The sequence below is a fragment of the Neolamprologus brichardi genome, chromosome 18 (genome assembly GCF_056152115.1).
Source record: "Neolamprologus brichardi isolate AB-2024 chromosome 18, ASM5615211v1, whole genome shotgun sequence".
NCBI classification, from domain to species: domain Eukaryota; kingdom Metazoa; phylum Chordata; class Actinopteri; order Cichliformes; family Cichlidae; genus Neolamprologus; species Neolamprologus brichardi.
In genome coordinates, this window is record NC_142121.1 from 6,467,722 (window position 1) to 6,489,725 (window position 22,004).

General features: G+C 41.8%; 1 protein-coding gene across 5 annotated transcripts in view; it reads left to right on the plus strand.

Moving 5' to 3' along the window:
• The window catches only part of LOC102797426 (disco-interacting protein 2 homolog C), a 242,806-nt gene that overhangs the window by 210,269 nt on the left and 10,533 nt on the right, over positions 1-22,004 (plus strand). For 3 of the 5 annotated variants that reach the window (XM_087832056.1, XM_087832058.1, XM_087832061.1), the window contains 9 exons: positions 218-327; positions 10,416-10,496; positions 11,869-11,992; positions 13,750-13,871; positions 14,628-14,739; positions 16,138-16,247; positions 19,476-19,606; positions 19,857-20,025; positions 20,109-20,279. In XM_087832056.1, the coding sequence (XP_087688182.1) occupies positions 218-327; positions 10,416-10,496; positions 11,869-11,992; positions 13,750-13,871; positions 14,628-14,739; positions 16,138-16,247; positions 19,476-19,606; positions 19,857-20,025; positions 20,109-20,279 (1,130 nt within the window). The remainder of the gene's footprint in view (positions 1-217; positions 328-10,415; positions 10,497-11,868; positions 11,993-13,749; positions 13,872-14,627; positions 14,740-16,137; positions 16,248-19,475; positions 19,607-19,856; positions 20,026-20,108; positions 20,280-22,004) is intronic. The other 2 variants (XM_087832057.1, XM_087832060.1) reach the window with 1 other exon arrangement.

The following is a 22,004-nucleotide window of genomic DNA, read 5'->3' on the forward strand; positions in this document are numbered from 1 at the left end:
TTTTTAAAACATTTTCGGTCTTTAGTTTAACCTCTGTTCTCATCAGATCAGGGTGTCGAGGACGGTTCGGCTGCATCTAAACAACCAAACTCTGCTGATGAATGCTCACTTACCACACTAATGTTTTTATCTGTGACTGTAATCAGATAAAAATGTAGAATCTGTTTATTGTATTTGCTGAATGAGCTCTCGTCCCGTCTCCCTGCTCCTCCTCCAGAGATTGGTCCTGCGTCTGTGATGGTCGGGAATCTGGTGTCGGGAAAGAGGATCGCCCAGGCCAGCGGCAGGGATCTGGGTCAGATCGAAGACAATGACCAGGCAAGGAAGGTGTGTGTGAGAGGGGGGTCTGCTGGTTTTCTGCATCATCGCCATCATCATAAACATTACACACACAAAAAGTACACATAATTAGGCATCTGGCTTCATTTCATGTCCTACTCCATTACGACTTATTCTCATTAATAACTCACTCAACAGAAAGTGTTAATGGTACCTTAATGGAGTCCCTGTCTGCCGTATAAAGCTCTGTAAACAACTTTCGCCTGATTTAATTGGTCTAATTAACTTAGTTGTGTTTTTGAAGCTTACTGAGTTATGTTGAGTTATCCTAACCTTCGTCCAACAGACTGAGGAGTGTGTTTGTGCGTACTTGTTTCCTTTTAATAATTCATGGCTTGTTTTTTGAAGTACAGAACACTTTGCATTGGCAAAGCCTCGCAGTGCCTCGTGGGAATATTAATGTTTAACTCTGCTTGTGTTGTGATTGTTATTTCAGTCATTCCAGTCATTTTGTTGAGGCTGTGCGATGTGGTTTCCAGTGTTTGCGTAGCTGAGAAAAATGTTAAGGTTTAGCTGTTGTTGGCCACCATTACTGAGGCTCCTGCAGCGCTGAGTAACTCCCGGTGAGTGTTCACGTTCCGGGTCGGTGCCCAGATGTTAATAAAAGCAGCGTTCCTTTAACGCTGCACAGATGTACGGCTGAGGCTCGTCCGGCTGAGCTGGCTCTGCTTGACTTGAATAAGGGAAGAGAGGCTGTATTACTTATATCAGAAGTGAATTTTGGAGCCGGCTAGCAGAGCGGCCGAGAGCTCTGTTCCCCATAATGGCGAGACGGGGCGGTGAGCAGAAGACGAAGACCTAAGGGAGCGAGTGGGAGTATCAGTGTGGAGTCAGTCGCACAGGTAGGGAGGGGCCAATATGGATGCATTGAAAAGTGGGAAACATTATTTTAAAATATTTTAAATTACTGAATAGAGGGCAAGATTTAGGAAAATTAGTACAAGTATTACAGTAAAAACTCTGGTAGTGCTGTAGACATCCAGAGTGTCAATAAAATCTTTAAATGACTCATCAGGCAAGTTGGGGAAAGAAAAAGCTTTGCTAAGGAGCAAAATGAGTTTTTGTCTTCCAACTTTAGCATCAGCACCACACTTATAGGGAAACCCCCACTTGTGGTTAAATAGCTGGGACTCTACACGAACAACTGAAGAAGCCTCTTGGAGGAGACTCAGGTTATATAAACTGCATTTAACTGTTTTCCTTTGGCATAAGACATTAAGTTCATGTTAGTCATTCTCACTGAATAACTAGTTAATATAACTCGGCACGCTTAAGTTGTCTTAGCTTTTTTATTTTATTGTATTTTTAAGAAAAGCCAAATTTTTATTATTATTATTATTATTTTATTATACTATTATTATTATTATCATTATTATCATTATTATTATTTTATTTTATTTTATTATTATTTTATTATACTATTATTATTATTATATTATACTATTATTATTATTTTATTTTATTATACTATTATTATTATTTTATTTTATTTTATTATTTTATGTTATTATATTATTATTATTATTATTATTATTATTATATTCCTGGTGGATCCACAGAAGAATGAGGAGTTTTGGGGCTTAAAAAAAGCAAACATGGGATTTTTTTATCATCTTTTTTTTGCCCGGTATGTTTAAGCATCTGTACAGAAAAACTCAGTATTATGCAAGAACAGAAAGCGGGCAGCATGCACAAAAGGTAAATAAGGAAACCACAAGAAAACACAGATGAGACAAAATGAGGTGATTTAAATACACAGTAGAGAAACAGAGAGATTAGGAGTGATGAATAGCAGGAGGTGGTGCGCGTTACTGACAGAAGCGATTTTCCTCTCGTCTCTCGTGCTGAAAATGTCATCAGTCAGGCAGCCGGCAGCAGAGAACGCACAGTCTGTAGACTCTGATGAAAAGAGACAGGCCCTAAATAATAACAACCACCACCTCCACCGCAGCGCGCTGGGAGGCTGCCGCAGCCTCAGCCTCGCTCTCGCGTTTGGATGCCGACAAACAGATGAGATGTCTCCTGTAGTGTGTGTAGATACAGCTGTACGCAAAGGTTACGACACCAATCGACGACTGTCGAGGTGAGGAGAAGCGAAGCCGACATTAAAACACAAGCTTTTGTTTTTGTTTCTTCACTGCACGGTCGCTGCACAAGTTAAACCGAGAAGACCACAGATAAGCTAACAGGCGTCCATACGCAGGAGCACCACCAGCATAGAGGCGTTTGCCACAGATATAGAAACACTAGCGCCTTGAGTTCTGGTTGGTTAAGGCTATGCACTAACAATTGATTCACATCAAATTCTAACTTTTTTTGTCATTTTTCTTGTCACAATTTAAATATATTTAATCTCAAATCAGCGAATTACCCCAGAGCAACACCCACCACGGTCGTTCTTTTCCCGTATGTTCCTAAAACACCCAGATTTCTGTTCTGCCACTTTGTGAACTGTCTTATTTTAGCAGAGTTTCCTGAGTAATGACAAATGAAACTGGGATGATCCCAGCAGTGATGATCCGCTCAGACTGGGACACAAACTGTGTTTACTGCGGCTCGGCTCGACTGCAGAATTATCCAGGAACTGGTTACATATTTGCTTTAAATGCTTTGATTGATGTTTTGAGGGCAGGTTTAATTTGAAGAGTGTGTTTGTGTTTTAGTTTACTGTGAAAATCCTGAAGCGTGCTGAAGGTGACGCCATCTTTGCTCTAGAGAAGGATCAGGACGTAGGGTTTGTGTTTACTGCTGCTGCTTGTCATCATCACCGTGTTTATCGGGACATTTGTTGACTGATCTGCTCATTCATTCGTCGCTCCATGTCCATCCCACTGAAAACCAGGCCCTCTGTGTGGATGAGTTAAACAACCCCAACTTCCTGTATTTATTAAAATGTTTTCTGTGTAACTTCATAGAGAGTAAAATATGATTTACTACGAGTGTTTTCTCACATTCCTCTTCTAATAACGTTGATTTGCTGGCGATGGTTGACTGAGCACTAAACGCTCACACTGGGATGAGCTCAGCCTCTGTAGACAGGACTGCTTCTCTCATGACTTCATGGAAAATTATTATTTCATTACGGCTGTTTCCATAAAGCTGCATGAAAAAAACAAACACAAAGAAGAAACTGTAACTTATGGAAGAGGATTAGAGCCACTGGGAAAAAAGGAGGGGGCGTCCTTCCTTTTCTTTGCAAGAATTCTGACGTTAAAAGTTTCAAGTGTTTCTATTTTTCTAATAACCCAGGCGTCTTTTTGCAGACCCTAACAATCAAAGTGAATAAAATCTGTGCTGATTTCAACATTCACACATACAATAGTCACCATAATTCAGTAATATCCAATAAGGAGCTTTTATTTCCAGGTTCTAACGCCAAACGATTTTTAAAAACATAATGACTCTTAAGTGGAATTGAAAACGCCGAATATGACAGATTAATACTACGACAGGCTTGTTTTGAATGCTGTGAAACACCTTTTACCCTTCAGGGATGTGGGACCGCTGGCTGTGTCCTGTGTTGTGTGACTGGGACACTGGCAGCAGGTCCTTTGGCTGCTGTGGATCAAACTCTCTGGCACATCCCCCTGTGATGTTTTGGGATTTTAGGGTTCGTTGTCAGGGTAACACCTCGTCTTACTGCCTGCTCTATAGCAAGGCCCATGCTGGTGGTAAATGTGCAAAGATGCAGCCTCATAAAATCACACATAACAGAACCCAAAGTTGTTTGGCTGTTTGAGGCTTTGATCCTGCCTGTCTTTGCATCTTTACCTCAAAACAATCCCTTGGCATTAAATTCAACAAAGCTAAAAGAGGAAAAATGTAATATCTCACTTCAGACCACCATACAAACAGTTTTCTAGCTTCGTAGTCGGCGCAGTGCAACAGATGCCTCTAGGATGGTTTAGCAGTTTTCTTCATCCAAATGTAGGTGATGTAATACCGGCCAGGTGGCTGCTGTGTCGTGTTTCATTGTCCTCTCTGATAATGACATCAGATACAAGTGAGCAACTCGGTGTTTTAGCCCGAGAATTCAGCACATTCGCTCACGCTGATAAAATGCTACAATACGAGACCAGATTTGTATCTGCAGACAGAAGCTCTTTGTGTCGCTGTTTAGCATGCCAGCCCTCTCTCTCGCAGATAACACGAGCTTTATCTGCAGGCAGGTTCCAGTTCTTCCAGGCTTCGGGTTTAACTGCAGGCCAAAGCATCTTTTACAAACAGCAACAAACAACTTTACCCTCCTCCTGAAGGTTAAGCACAAAGCTCGCTTGTGTAAAGCAAACGTTTGGATCCCCCTCGTTAATACATGTGCAGCCACGGAGCTGCAAGGTGTTTAGGACATTTCACCACGCAGCAGATGGTAACGTACGAGGGAGCTGGAACGGAAGCAAACTCTAATTTGCTGTTATGAAAGTTTCATGAAAGCTCAGAGCTGAGCCCACGAGCAGCTGAGTGATGTTTTCATCTGAGCAGAGAGACCTCCTTTAAATCTTTGCACCCCCTCGAGGTCTGCCACGCGTGAAGCTGGTGGCGAGCAGATGACGCCATCTTTCGTCAGCCAGACTCCGAGGGTTATAATATCGAAACTGGAAACTTGGAGCTGAGCGATGGTTTCAGCAGCAGAGCGCTGCGGGTCGTACCGCAGTGTTTGAAGAGTCGTTTAAATTAACAGTTTTGATAAGTGAGGCATTAATCTGCTCACAGCTTACGTTAAAAACCACAAGAAAGCAGCATTAATCACACACGAGATACATTTTACTGTTATTCGAAAGGATTCGTCATATTTATGTCTGCAGATTTGCTTTAACAACCTCTGCTCGAGCAGACACGCTGAGATAAACCCACCGAGGTTTATCTCTGAGGTTCATCAGAGGACAGACGCCTTCAGGAGTCGGTGGAGACCAAGCCTGATGCACATCTGGCCTTTCCGTGTGGTTGGCATGTTCTCCCCGTGTCCCTCCGGGTACTCCGGCTTCCTCCCACAGTCATGCAGACATGCAGTTAGTGGGGTTAGGTTAACTGGTGATTGTAAAACGGCCATAGGTGTGAATGTGAGTGTGAATGGTCTCTGTGTTAGCCCTGTGACAGGCTGAAAACACCCCACCTCTCACAGGTGGAAGAGGCTCCAGCCTCCACCTCCCTGAATTGGCCAAGCAGAAGAGAATTGATGGGCGAATAACTGTTATCAGGATTATTTTATTTATTTATTTATTTTTGGACTATAATAATCAGGAAATAATGGCTGGACACAAAAAGCATGAGTTTTGTCTGTGGACACCAGAACTGTTCAGATGGTGATTAAATTTGTAACATTTCCATTTGTCAGCTTCAAGATTCAGGTTTCTTTATTTGTCACATTCATAGTTATACAACACGCAGGGAAACGTGTCCTGATACGCTCCTCGACTGTGCAAAAAGAGACAGAACATTATATACAGTGAGTGAATGATTTACATTATATAAATAAAATCTGGAAATGTACACTTCGAAATCTGAGAATGTTCATTGTGTGAGGTGTTGATGTGTCATGTGCCAGGATCAGGCCTGACATGTGAATGTGGTAACAATGAGTCTCAGTTAGGGCTGCGCGATATGACCAAAATCTCATATCCCGATATAAGAATTCTATCGTCCTTCGATACTTGCAACTCCGTGACTATATTGGCAAAAGACTAAAGAGCTGTGTCCGTGGAGACAACTCGATTGTTAATATTTTCATTGATGCTTATGACTCTGGGAGTAACAGAGCCTTGATAAGTAAATTGTACAAATGTATGACTAAACTCAAAGGGAACTCAACGATTTACATAAAGCAGAAATGGGAAAAAGAAATGGACATTGTGATTACAGAAGATGGGTGGGCACGGATCTGGGAGACACAGTTTACCACAACTAACTCCAACATGTGGCAGGACTTCTGCTGGAAGAACATTATACGCTATTTCATAACGCCTAAACAGAAGTCTAAATTCAGTGCCACGCCTGCGTTTTGCTGGAGGAATTGTGGGGAAGACATGGCTGATTACGGTCATATATTCTGGTCCTGCCCACTCATACGACCCTTCTGGACGGAAGTTGTAAAGATAATTACAGAGGTGTTGGGATTCCACGTGTCTTGTACTTGTTACCTCATTGTATCTGGGATATTTTACAGACGATTTAGTTGCAGATGATGTTTATCTTCTGAAAGTTCTCTTGGCTTCTGCGAAGAAGGCCATAACAAAACGCTGGCTCTGTAGAGACCCTCCCACTGTAACACTTTTTACCTCTATAGTGGAAGACGTCAAATTGATGGAATGTATGACTTTCACTCTGCGACTGCAGGGAGATTTGGGAAGGAGACGATGGAGAAAATGGCTGGACTTTACAGCTTGTGGCAGCAGCCTTTAATGCATAGAATTAGTAATGCAGACTTGCTGACGTATGTATATGTGGATGTGCAGATGTATGTACGGGCGTATGTTATCTTCCCATGACCTCATATTGTTTCTGGTTTTTCTTTTTCTTTTTTTTATTTTATCTTGTTGCATAAAAATGTTCCTAAATAAATAAAAAGTGTCAAAAAAAAAAAAAGAATTCTATCGTCCCGATAACGATATAAATCACAAAAATGTAACATTTTCTGTAAATTCTGTGAATCTCGGGCAGCTCGTCTTGCGGGAAGTGTTTCCAGCTGCGCGTCATGTAGCTGGAGTCGAGTGTTTTAACCGATGCATGAAACGATACATTTTTAGACATAAGTTGTAACAGCCGCCGTTTTCTTTGTGAGTATTTATTACACGGCGTGCTGCGGGGAAAAGCCTGTGCTAACGTTTGAGTCTAAGGTTTATTTTTCAGCACCTGGCGGCTCTTTTTTACTTCTCATCCGTAAATAATCTGCTCTTTCATGTGATTCCGTTTATTTTGAAAAGTCTCAACAGGATCTTGAGCTTTATTGTGAAAGGTTTACGTGGTACATAAACAAGCGGACACGCGATGGTGTTACCGTCGTTGTTGCTAAGGACAACGCATAAAAACAGGCGCTTGTCCGTCAGCAGTGTGGTTATATTAAATATAAGAGAAAGAGAGAACTTTAAGAAATGAATATAGCCACTACAGTGACCATCAAAACGATGAAAAAATATTGCGTAAACAGTTTATTTTGCGACACCATGAAACAAACGATAGCGTAAAATGAAACAGACGTTTTTATATCGTCATCCGATATATATCGTTATATCGAACAGCCCTAGTCTCAGTCACATATGGATGATGGGGGGGCTGAGACAGATTGTTACCACAGTTTTGGTAACAAGTTTTGCTACAAATTATTACATTTTTAAAAACTTTGTTGCTATCATAAAGGTTGCTGGCATTATTAAAGATGTCCTAATTACTGATATACAGCGACATAATGAAGTGCTTTTCTTTGAGGTGGCGCACAGCTTTGAAGTTATAATTAAAGATTATTCAGACTTTGTAATGATTATCCTAATTTGCTAAGCAGAAAGGTGGGAGAGATCCTGTGGGTACGAGAAGGTAAACACACAGCCCGTACAGCAGGTTAGCAGCTGTTACCTCCTCTCGATTGTCTGCTCGGGTTAGTTTCAATCAATAATCATCTGCTCCAATCAGCACCTGATTAGGCTTTAAAAAAACGTCTTCCTTCAACTCTCTCTCTGTCTGAGACAGCAGGTTCATCACTAGAGTCTCCAGAGAGCAAAATATGTGTTACTTTTAATTCACTGGTCCTAATAAATATCAAATGTAGCTGATCTACTTTGTATTCAGGGTGTGAACAGAGTGGGGCTCATCTGGGATTTGGATCTCAGGGTCTCTGAAATCTGACCAGAATGCTTCTCCTTTATTTCAGTGCGTGCCGTATTCTTTCCCCACAGCTGAAAAAGTGTCCACGAGCAAACTTCTGTGGGCTCTATCGATGAGAAAAACCTCGTCTCCTCTTCTGCAGCTGCAGGAGCAACAGTTCACATATCATTAAAGCTTCTGTAGCAGTGTAATTCAGTGTTGTGTAGCTGGTCCCAGTCGGTGAAATTTGCAGTACAAATCAAGCGCACCCGGCCTCTTCCCAGATGTGACGGACACGGTGCAGAGGTTCATTTGTTTTACGGTCGAAGGATTAAGAGTCTGAAAGCCAAATTCTCATCTGTCACCAAAGCGTCTGGCAGCATGAACACACACACACATATAAAGTGATGTTCTCTGGCAGAGCAAAGCTCAACAGGCATGACTTTCACTCCAGCAGCAAATCTTGAAAAATTCATGAGCCCAGAAACAAACTCGCCCTGTCTCTATGCGTTCTCTCCTCCCAGCTCTAATTTCCATCACTCTCGCTTTTTGTCTGTTTTTGTGCAGAATGAAGATCTTGTTGCCTTTCCACTAACATCGCTCTCCTTCCTCCGTATTTCTCTGACAAATTAAGTGCATCACCTTAATTTCCCCGCACGCTGTCGAGTCACTGAGCTGCCAAGATCTCATTTTATCAGGATACTTCATCAGCATTCGCTCTGCGTCTCAGCAGAGCTCCAACGCTGTAAAACATATTGGGAGCAGAGTTTTTGCCATTATTGCTTGCCAAAACGAGTCACGTCACAGGGCTCGTTTCTAAGAAGACGTGCTCGCGTGATAAACTGTGGTGATATTTTAGCTGTAAAAATGCTGCCATTTAAAGAATTTACTGGTGGTGATAACTGAGAAAAGTTCCTCCAATCTCCCGTTTTATTCACGCGCATCTTCATGCACATTTTAAGATGTTCGAGTCAGCTGATCACCTGTTCACGAGCTGAGATTTAGACAGGTTTGCAGCTGACTTTGGCTGTTTCTATGCCACTTGTACGTTCACTCAATTTGATTCAAAAACCTTCTTGAACTCTGTTGCATTTTTAAAGCATCGGTCCTTCCAGCTGCAGGTCTGGGGTCACTGGGGTGCATTCAGAGTTTCTAGTAAATTAAATATTGTCTTAAAAAAGACATGCAGTGAGTTTCCATTAATAAAAAAACATGCATTTGTCAGACCTCTAACATATGTAACAACTTGATAGACTGACACTATAATATATGTGTATGCCAGATGTTTAATACAAGTGATGCAAGCAGTCGTCTGTCTAAACCTGGACCGCACATGTCATCTGTTGTTCCGGAGCTGCTCTCCATTCCTGGATAAATGCATCTCACAGTTATGCAGTGGTCGTTAGTTTGGCTGCCTCTGATGAAGTATGTACCAAACATGTTCAGTAGGGGGCGTATTGGGACTGAGGACAGGCCATGTGGAGGTTTTCCTTCCTGCTGTGATTGGTGCTTGCTAGTAGAGGATTGTGTGATTGGAGGGGTTTTCCCTCTAATATTGTAGGTCTGCACCTTCACACTGTTGTTGGGATTTGGCGCTGTGTAAATAACATTTACTTGAAATGAACTGAAACAGCTGCGAGATCCGGGTGCTTCCATCCCTGCCATCCCATCGTTTCCACCGAGGACCATCAGAGGTGGTTCTGCTGCAGCAGCAGCTCCGATACTTCTGCTAGCATCCCGCACGTCTCCAGCCCGACCCCGGTCACCTTCAGCATAGATCATCTGAGCATACACTGTTTTTGTTGTGCGACCGCTGGCGTGTGAATGCGTTTGTGTTCGTTAAACAAACGACCGATCGTAACGTGATTAAAACCAATGACGTGGAACCGGAGCTGACACAATGTTTTTGGGTTTCAAAGAACAGGGGTAGGCAACTCCAGGCCTCGAGTGCCGGTGTCCTGGAGGTTTTAGATGTGTCCATGATCCATCACAGCTGATTTAAAGGGCTAAATGACTCCTCAGCATTTCTTGAAGTTCTCCAGAAGTCGGTAATGAACTAATCATTTGATTCAGGTGTGTTAACCCAGGGTGCGATCTAAAACCTGCAGGACACCAGCACTCGAGGCCTGGAGTTGCCTACCCCTGGACTAGAATGATTCCTTCAATCCATTTCTTAGATTGAAAATTCAGAAAGAATGTCGAGTGCTGCTCTGCTGGATATTTCATGGTTATTATTTATGGTTACAATTTATAATCTCATTCTTTTTACTGATTGTGTCTTTTAGTTCCTCTTCCTGTCTGAGGTGTTACAATGGAGAGCCCAGACCACTCCAGACCACGTCCTGTACACACTCCTCAACTCCAGGGTGAGTCCTCACAGTACACACACACACACACACACACACACACACACACACACACACACACACAGTGTATGAGATGATATTGACTTATAGTATGATAACGTCAGCAGGGGTGTTCAGAAATGGCTTATCCTTCTCAGTCTTGGCAGACAGCTTCATAGTTTAAATGCCGTTTAAATAATAATATTTTAAAACTTTAAGATATTAAATCTACATTATTCTGATTTTTGCCTCAAAGGTTTGCTTTACAGCGTGATATGAAATGATATGTTATGATATAGAACTCCTAAATAATCTAGAAAAGGACTTAATGTACACAAATATTCGAAATCTTGGAGTAATATTTGACTCACACGTAAAATCTGTCTCGTTCCTGTTTCTTTAATTTAAGGAATATTTCTAAACTGCGACATATGGTCTCCTTAGCTGAACTGGGAAAAACTTGTCCATGCATTTGTGTCATCGCGTTTAGATTATTGTAACTCCCTGTTTACCAGCTTGGATAAATCATCTCTTTCTCGCCTCCGAGCTATACAAAACGCAGCAGCCAGACTACTAACGAGCTCACATCACTCCTATTTTATGTTCTTTACATTGGCTCCCGATAGATTTTAGAATTCGTTTTAAAAATTATTGCTTTAACGTACAGAGCTCTAAATGGCCCCAGATTATTTATCCAAGCTTCTCACAAAATACACTACTGCTCGCCGTCTCCGCTCACAGACTCAGAGTTTGTTGGTTGCTCCCAGGACACGTCTGAAGACGAAAGGGGGCGGAGCCTTTGAGTCTGTGGCACCAAGGCTGTGGAACAGTCTACAACTACGTTTGGTTGACTCTGTGGAATCCTTTAAAAAACAGTTAAAAACTTTACTGTTGACCAATGCTTTTTACATTTTTATATTTTAATTTACATTTAAACTCTATATTGTGTATATTGTGCATTTTGCTATTTATCGTACTGTTAATTTTAATCTCTGTGTGCAGCGCTTTGTGACTACCTGTCTATGAAAAGCGCTTAATAAATAAACTTTACTTACTTAAGGAGCTGAAGTATAGGTGACGTGTATGTGTTACATGGGAAGGAGCTTTAACAGGAATCAGTTGGGCTGTTTGAATCAGTGCTTTTAAAGGGAGGCAGAAATGAAAAGAAGATGCAGGTCTTTCTTTCTGCTCTGTGTTGGCTGAAGAAAAGGAATCGGGGCTGGGAGGTGTTCACCACTGTTAGTTTGCATAATGGCAATACGATCCGCTGGTTTGTTTACAGCTGTTCACCGCTGAGATGCTGCAACGGAAAATGTGACATGACACTTACTGATGCACGCTGCTGATTGCATGTGTCAATCTTCTGTGTGTGTGTGTGTGTCCCCTCCCCCAGGGTACGATAGCCAGCTCTCTGACTTGTGTTCAGCTGCACAAGAGAGCAGAGAAGATCGCCGCCATGCTGGCTGAACGGGGCCACCTGCAGGATGGAGACCACGTTGCACTGGTCTACCCTCCAGGTAAACACTGACAGCAGGTCAGCTTGCTGTACTTGTGTCTCTGCGGTGACACTGCAGGATGTCATAGATTTACCGAAATCCCTCAAATTTTCAAAATAAAAGCTGATCTGAACCAGGAAATAAAAAGCTTGGAAAAGTGTCCTGATTAATATAAATGGACTACATGGACACACACAGACTCAGCTATTGTTACATAACGGGAGCAATATGAGCTGAGTCTCTGGGTAAATGAACAAATTGATGCAGACAGACTTATTAGTTTTTTGTTTTTGAATCTTTGACCTACAGTTGTCTTTTTATTGCTGTGATTGCTGATTGGTCCAAAACAGCAGGTTGGACCTTTTTTTTTTATTTTTATTAAAAACAATTAAAAATTAGAATTAATAAAAGACAAAAACGCCAAAAAGAATAATTTAGACCAGTGCTTATGTTAATGTTTATTAATATTTACTTTATAACAGAAATTGTCATTTGGAATCTGTTTTTAATGATTTTAAATGAGCATCTATTGATTTAAAAATCAAACCATCTTTCATTTGAATGCATTTTTTCTTCCCTTCTGTTTAACTGAAGTTCAAAAAACACAGTGTGCAGATGAATAAATGAAAATTATTTTAAATGCAATTACAGGACACACATAATACCACGCAGGCTGTAACCAGCATTCATTCTGTAAAATTATCTGATGCTAAAAGTTGTGCATTGAAAAAAATAAGTAGACGTTTTTAAACAGAGTCTGACAAATGTATTAAAGTATTAAAATAAACAGACTTTATGTATAAAATTGCCTCTTGTGCCAATGCATTATCTTACAATTATTATTACTCATTCACTAATATAGCAGTGCTCGTTTTTTATTCAATGAAAAAAATGTGAAAACGATGCATGTTTGATTTACCCACAAGCCGAAGTTACACGTCCACAGTGCTTCTTTGGGACGATGGAAAATAATAATTATTTGGGCATCGGGCGAAAAACCGTCATTGTAATTATGACAATAAACATATAAAGTGTTTGAGTGGATAACCTTATTATAATTTCAGTGACTGCCCTATATAAGCAAAAGAAATGAAAGGATGGATGGATTTGTACTAAAATGGGTTAAATGCGACTTTTTTAACAATCCTTTAAATCAGGGGTCCCCAATCCCAGTCCACGAGGGCCGGTGTCCCTGCAGGTTTTAGATGTGTCCCTGATCACAGCTGATTTAAGTGGATAAATTACCTTCTCAACATGTCTTCAGTTCTCCAGAGGCCTGCTAATGAACTAATCATGTGATTCAGGTGTGTTGACCCAGGGTGAGATCTAAAACCTGCAGGACACCGGCCCTCGTGGACTGGGATTGGGGACCCCTGCTTTAAATTGTTGACGTTTAACAAGGACAAACTTGGGATGTTTTAAAATGAGGAATGAAGGACGCTGCAAACATGTTCAGTGAGTTCGGTTAGATTGAAGAGAGCGCCGCGGGGAAAAACAAGGAGGGCGCGGGAAGTGTAATTACCCTCTGAGACACAGCGCGTCGTGTCCATCACAGTAGGACAGACGCAGCCGTGCAGGAAAAACAACCCGACACAAGCAGATTTTCTTAAAGCTGCAATCAATTAACGGCCCCGAGGGTCCATCGCTCAGTATACGGCACCTTAATACCTGTAACTTATTTATATTTTCCAAATTCTCCCCTCGCTTTTTTCCAACCCTCCTTTCTCTTCCATTTCATCCCCTCTTATTTCTTCTCTCATCTCTACGTCCTCTCCCAGGAATCGACCTCATCGTGGCGTTTTATGGCTGCCTTTACGCCGGCTGTGTGCCGATCACGGTGCGGCCGCCTCACCCGCAAAACATCGCCACCACGCTGCCCACCGTCAAGATGATCGTGGAGGTAAACCAACACTGTGACAGCTCCAATCACTACTCTGTGTAAAGTGTTTGAGAAAAACGTGAATGATTAAGTAGGTGCAAGTCACCGCCCCCTCTTCACCTTACTTCCTGTTTTCTTAATTTAAAAATTAATGAGAATATTTTGACAGCTTCAGCAGTTTATTCTTAGCAGATGCAGGAATTCCTAAGAAAACCGGACATGTGGATGTAGGCGAGGGTTTAAAATGATAAAAGAAACACACAGAGAGTTGTTCATTTAAGTAAAGACTTTTCTGTGTCTGTAAATATAAAAGATATTGATTTCTTAGATGACGTAGTCACAAAAAACTTTTAATATTTACTATATTCATTCCTGAGATTCTCACTCCAGAACTTTACGACCTTAAAACGTAAAATTCTGGAAAAGCTGTTGTTTTACTTTGAAAAGCCCAGGAGTGCATTTCAGGCGGGACAGACAAAACTTGAAGGTCGTAACGTAGACTTAATGCCAACGAAATAGTTGTAACGTGGACATAATTTGTTTAATTTAAGTGTTATAAAAGTGATTTCCAAAAGCTACATAGACGTTGATATCCTGGCACCTTCTGCAGTTTATATTCCAGGTTTCATCCAGATGTTTCTGAGGAGTTAGAGGACAGACGTGCAAATATACACTGTGATCATTATAATAAGATTATTATTATTAAACCAGCCCAAGAAAAAGTGAACAGATGAATCGTGTGAATAATGGGAGGTCTGTGCGCACTGAATCGTGCAGGTGAGCCGGTCGGTGTGCGTGATGACCACGCAGGTCATCACTAAACTGCTGAGGTCCAAAGAAGCCTCGGCGGCCGTGGACGTCCGGACCTGGCCTCCTGTCATGGACACAGGTAGGTGATGTGTTTTTTGAGGGCACCCTGTAAGTGATTAAACACAGTTTGGTTAATGAACAGGTGATCTTAGAGCTGGGCGATATAAGATTTTTTCATATCACGATATGCTTTTTTCATTTCAGGCGATAACGATATATATCACGATATAAGCCAAATAACTATATTTGTAAGATTTAAATGTGCCGTTGCTCACAAGTAAAATGTGAAATAATCAGCAGTTTGTTTTGATTTAAATATTTATTTCCCATAATAAGTTCAACAGGGTAGATGTACTTAAAATGAGGCTTCAGTTTAGGCAAAATAAAGGCAAATATTACAAACTACACAAAATGCAGCCGCTAAAGCGTTTAAGTGTCAAAACAGAACAAAACAGACTAAATTGTCAGTTCCACATAGAAACAAAATATTAATTCTAAAAATAAATCTTAGTTTATTTTACAGAAGAAGAGACAAAATTGACTAACTTATATAATATTGCTTTGGAAGCGCTGTCTGAGAGAAATGTTTATGTCCAAGGAGTTTGTAACGAGGATCCGTTATCTTAATTAGCGGCTTGAATCCTTCATTTTCGGCCGTGTTTATTGGTGGCATGTCTTTAGCAAGACAGTAAGCTACGGCATTCGTTATGTTGTTATGTCTCTTAGCTTTTTTGTCATATGGTAAGACGCTGGAGAAAGCCGACTCAGTTGACTGTTGCTGCTTCGCAGGGATTCCCCTGGTTGTTTTCGATGACGAATTAGCGCTTTCAGTCAGAGATTGAGCGTGCTCTAGTGGGTGGCACTGCTTCAGGTGATAAAAAAGGTTTGTTGTATTTCCAGACTTGCTTTCGGCACAATTTACAGTGCGCGCTACTCTGTTTTTTGTCAGACTTCAAATAGCCGAAATACCTTCACACTACAGAACTTCTCTGGCCTTTCCTTTCGACAATCTCTCCGGCATTGGAACCGTCATCTGTTTTCTCTTCGGTAACCTTCGGTCACGCTCTCGGTTGATTTTTCTCTAGTCGGCGCACTCATTTCCTCCATTACCCGGCCGTACGGCGGCTGGCTGCTTCCCAAACAAATACACATGTCTGCTTGGCACTTGAGCTGTACGTAACAAGTTAGGTGACGTGACGCTGCGGCTGTGATTGGTTCGGCTCTGTGCTACTTAATTTGTATTGGCTATTCATTTTTTTATAAGAGAGAGAGAGATGAGGTCTATCGCAATAGTTTAATTTTTCTATTGAAAAAGTTATTTCGCGATACATATCGTTATCGTTCTATTGCCCAGCTCTAGGTGATCTATGGGAATAAAAAACAAACAAAAACAGTGACTGAGTAATAAAACGAACACTAAGCTGCGTATTTTATAATTCATCAGCTCTGACGTGAGAAAATTGGTTGTTTCCTTTAGACGATTTGCCAAAGAAGAAACCTCCTCTGCTGTATAAACCGTCCAACCCCGACACCCTGGCCTACCTGGACTTCAGTGTCTCCACCACCGGCATGCTCGCTGGAGTCAAAGTAAGCACACACTCACACACTCGTGCTTTTACACCAACGCACAGCTAATGATGACATTTAATGTTGTTTATCCACATTAGCAGCACAGCTCCAGTTATTCCCAGCAGAAAAAACACATGGTTTGGAGGAGAGCCAGAGACTTTTATTTTGAAACTCTTCTCCTATCAAGAAGAGATTTTTACTCGGTTATTCTTCGTGTGGTGCTGAAGAAAAGCTTGAAACAGGAGGAAGTGCTGACGTGTTTTTGTGCAGCGGAGCCTGGAAGTCTGTCCGAGGGGAGCAGATAGATGGTGGTGACATTTTAAAGATTAAAGTGATTATTGATTCACTGCAGCAAAACAAACCTCCATCCTGTGCTCAGCTCGTTGCTGCTGTTCATCTGGTGTGCGTCTGAGTGGAAGTGAAGTGAAGTCATTTTCCTGTTTGGCCTCTAATCGGCCTGCGGATGCTCACAGAGAGAGAACGTAAACTTAAAAATCTGTTTCCATAAAATCGAAAGAAACTAAAGCAGTAAAAGAAGTTATCTTGTAAACTCTTTGTCTCCTAAAGTTTTGCTGATCGAAAAAAAAATCAGAAAATGTCACAAACTAACAAAATTATTTAATTAGACAGCTTTTCCTGATAGGATAGTCCAGATAACATCCACAGTCCCAGCTGAGAATTATAAACCTCTCCAGCTTGTCCTGGTCTACCCCGAGGACTCCTGCTAGCCTGAAGCAGTTCATGCAGGATGGATCCTAATCAGAGGTCTGAACTCTCCTCAAGCAGCTTCTCTCGATGCGGGGGAGAAACAGCTGTGCGCTCAGTCCCTCCCAAGTGACTGAGCTCCTCACCCGTCTCTAAGGCTACGTTCACACTTAATGCTCAATTCCGATTTTTTGATCAAATCCGATTTTTTTGTCTGCTCGTTCACACTACAAATAAAATGCGACAGCAAACGCGCTCTAGTGTGAACACTCAAAGCGGCGCAAAAGAAGACGTCACACACAACGCGCTCTGTTTAGACCCAGACCAACAGTATTGTTTGACTGATGGCCCTTAATATGAAGACTTTGGACTTCACGTTTCCCAATTTTTGCTTTAAGTTATTTTGTTATTTACATAATAATGTAGATAACCTAATAATTATCCTTAGTAGGGATGCAACGATACCAATTTTTTCAAAACGATACGATACCGATACTTGGATCTGAGTACTTGCCGAAACAGAGTACAAAAAATGATACTTCTACCACACACACACATTCAATGAATTGGAAGACAGGTTTTATTTTATTCTCTGCCGATAAAAAATAAAATCTTAATAAAATGACCACAAAAAAATTTCAAGTGAAAAATAAGCTCTTCTGTTATTAATAACAAATTATTGCAGAGTCTCCACATTGTAATTTTAAAAAATATCACTGAACTATTGTCACTGTCTCGAGCTTTCAGAATAATAAATAAACACTTCTGTTTGGAATAAAATAAATACAAATTAGGGTTTGCGAATAAATTAAACTTTTAAATTATTGCAGAGTGTCCATATTGTAAACAAACAAACAAAATAATTATTATAAAATAAATAATAAATAAAATAATAATTGGCCCCTAGTGGCCAATCTAAAAAACTACAACAGAAATGACAAGCCACCCTCTGATTAATGAAATAAGTTGGTATCGGTTAACTTTTACGAGTATGAGTAAACACACATTTTACAGTATCGGCCCCGATACCCGATACCAGTATCGGTGCATCCCTAATCCTTATTGCTGTTTTAGAGGAGCGCTGCTTCAAAGGATAGTTGCAGATTTCTGTCAGAATCTGCAGATTATACAGTACAAATAAATGTTCACGTTCCTCCAACGTTGTCTTCCCAACAGTTTCACCGGATGGCCAGGAAGCGTTCGCGATGTCTTCTCCGGCGCTGATAATTGGCGTCTGTCTTGTGTCAGACAGTAAAAGACGGATTTAATGCGACCTGACCGTTCACACAGCAGTCGCTTTCTGAAACATCGGATATGTATCGGATTCAGCACCACATACGAAAGTGACCCAGATTGAAAATATCGGACAGATTCACACTGTCATACCATGATCGGATATGGGTCGCATAGGGTCAAAAAAGTCGGATTTGATGCGCTTTCGCCTGCAGTGTGAACGTAGCCTAAGAGAGAGTCCAGAGGAAGCTCACTCCTGCTGCTTGTGTCTGGGATCTAAGTCCTCCGATCACTACACCAGAGGCGAGGCAAGGAACATATCTATCTATTGATACGTTTGTGATGAAATGACACATAGTGTCAAATTTTGCTCTCTTGCTGTTGTAAAGAAATAAAGACATGAGATCCTGATTATCTCCAAAAGGTAATGAATCCTCCTGACCTCCATGGTGGAGGTCAGCTCGATTCTCCCCAAATCATCAACACAGCTGAAGTAACGATTGACACTGCTGCAGCTATATTTTAAGTACCAACGCAACTTCATTAGTTTGCCCAAGGACACTAGAGGAGCCAAGCATCAAACCACCAACCTTCCTACCTAAAACCAAACCTCCACTTTCACACAGCTTCACATGGTGCGATCATGTCTTTGTTTCTTTTCTGCTCGTTGTTTTGTGCTCAGTTTACCACAAATGCTAATTCTCATACTGCTCACACCAGCTGTGAGTGTATGTAACACACACACACACACACACACACACACACACACACAAAAGCCTCATTAATGAATTCTTTGAGACAAACACACTAATCAGAATGACAAAAAGAGGAAAAGCAGGACAGGAGGAAACAATGCCAGCGTATTTTCTCGTGTGCTGCTAAATTTCCCGTCCATTATGTTTAACCACTGTGCTTAATGAGCAAATCAGTCAAAGCCGGGATATTAACGATGCAACTGGTGCCGAAACACAATGGGCGCAAACAAGACCGCCGGTTCACGTGGCCACTGCCGCCTGCAGACTGTTGTTATGCTAATTAATTCACTTTTAGTTTATTAATCATTTTTATCTCAACCAGTGAAAGAGGTTCGTCTTCATCCTTTGGATTTTCTTTGCTCCAAGTTGCAAAAACCTCCACAGCTGATTCTCAGTTTTGCTTGAAAAACTTCCCAGCAGCACAGAGACGATCTCCACAAGTCTCCACTGGCTGAAACAAATAAACAGCACAGAGTTTTCAAGCCTACTTTCATCATTTTTTTAGTAAAAAGTGACAAAGAAGAAGATTTTCATGTGAGATTTTCTCCTGCAGATGTCTCACACAGCCACCAGTGCCTTCTGCCGCTCCATCAAGCTGCAGTGTGAGCTTTACCCGTCCAGAGAGGTCGCCATCTGCTTGGACCCGTACTGCGGCCTGGGCTTTGTCCTCTGGTGCCTTTGCAGGTCGGCAATCGTAGTTTCTCGTTCTTATTTAGAGCTAAAATGGAAGTTTTTAGCATTTCTTACTTTCTAAATGTTCCTGTTTGAGGCTTTTATATGACCAAGTTGTTTCTGTTTTCTCTGCTCTTTAAGTTTCAGTATAATTAATAATCACTAGTTTGTGTTTTTCTTTGTATTCGTGACTGACATGTTTGTAGATCTTTAATCATGTAACTGTGCAGCCTCGCCGTACTCAGCGCTCTCCTCTCTGCAGTGTGTACTCAGGTCACCAGTCCATCCTGATCCCTCCGTCCGAGCTGGAAGTGAACCCGGCTCTCTGGCTGTCAGCCGTCAGTCAGTACAAAGTTCGCGACACCTTCTGCTCCTACAGCGTCATGGAGCTCTGCACCAAAGGCCTCGGCCTGCAGACGGACTCGCTGAAGGTAAAGCGGGGCGGGCGGCTCCGTGTCACGGAAACCTTCTGACTGTTACAAACCTGACTGTGAAATCCTTTCTGTCCCGTCAGGCTCGAGGGCTGGACTTGTCTCGAGTGAGGACCTGCGTGGTCGTAGCAGAGGAGCGTCCCAGGATAGCCCTGACACAGTCCTTCTCCAAACTCTTCAAGGACCTGGGACTCCACCCCCGAGCTGTCAGCACCTCCTTCGGCTGCAGGGTCAACCTGGCAATCTGCCTGCAGGTCTGTCCGACTTCCTGCTTCTGCTTTGCCTTCGAGCGTTTCTTGGTGTCACGTTTAAGAACCTAGCTGGGTTTTCTTTCTAGGACAGGCTTGTTATTAGCTGTTGTGCTCAATATTCGGTATTTTGACCTCAAGAAAGAATTGCAGGAAGCACCCTTAACCTTCACTGTGGCATCTGCAGCTTGGGTACATGTGAAACAAGTTTCTCATTAACAAAAACTAAGATCTGATACGAACGAGGACTCAAACATGTAAAAACTCCACTGTTAGAAGTTTACATCATCGTGCAGATCAGACAGCCTGAGATTTTGCAGAGTTTAGAGTATCAGAGAATTTATCCTTTCATATTTAATGATACAAGGGTATTCTTGCGTTTAAGCCATTAACCACAGTTCTCTGATCCCTACATCAGACATTATTATGCATTAAGTAGAAAAGTGTGAAACTGGGTGGAAACCCCCCCAAATATCTGTTCCAGCGACATTAACTCTGTCCTACTCGGATGAACACGAGGGAAATTCAACTTAACAGCAGATAAATCGCATTAAACCGAAGCTGCGGTTATATCTGCTCGCCTACTTTAATCCACGAGGTACAAGAAGGATTTTGTCCGTTATTCGGCTGAGCAGATGGTCGTCACTGTCAGTCCATCACAAGCGCAGACGACGGTCTGATGCGTTGCACCTCGACAGGCTGGAGTAGGAGAAATGTTGAACTGTTTGATGACGTGCGTCACGTTTCAGGCACCGTGGCACAAAGCACGTTTGATATCTTAAAGAAGCTTTTCCTAAAGATGTCAAAGAACATATGTGGAGCTTTCCTGTTTTTCACCTCTCCAGCCGCACGTACTTGGAAATTTGAAAAAGAACAAAACAGATGGAATATGAACGTTTGATCCTGTGCTTCAGTCTGTTGTCTGGTATAAAATACTGTAAAGTGTTTACAGTAATAGGGATTGATCACCTCCAGTGAGATCTTCTGGGAAAGCCAGTCAGAGGAAGCTGTTTGGCTTGGTTTGGTTTATTCATCCGACTGCTGCGTTTCATGTTTTTCCTTATATGACAGAACCTGTAGGACTGCTTGTATGGTGAGCTCTGAATAATAAGCTCTGAGCTATCTTTGGTGAACGGCGCGTTTACACCACTGTCCCCAGATCTGAGTATCAGAATGAAATCAAAGAAGAGTCGAGACGACTGAAGATGCAGCATTTTAAAATATCTGTCTCTTAGTGTTTGAACCTGAGCGAAGCTTAAAGAGTCTTAGACCTACAGATGTGGTCAGAAGTTTACATCTACTCCAACTTTTTTGGCCAAAAGCTTGTTGATGGCTGCCACACGGTCTGGTTGAGTTGCGACTTGCAAAGGACTATTTTAACCACTTCCTGGTAGTTCACTCCCCTCAGTTCTGACTACCTTCCCGCTCTTCATTATCATGTGTGGTGTGAATCGATGTCTCGTTCACTCTTAGCATATATGGCTGACAACTGCTCCACTCCGTAGTCAGTCTTGTTAATGATCTCACTGAGGGGGTTTATGTCTATGTGGACCTCGTCAGGGCCTGTCCCTTTCTTTGATATGTGCCACTGTGATGGTTACTAGAGCCTCTTCAGGGTGGTTGCTGTGGTTAGATCCACTGAGCTTGTCCTGTGCTCTTCCTGTATTGCTCTGTCTCATATTATTTCCCTGCCACTGTGTGGAACAGCTGGTTTCTCCTGCCTTCTAACGC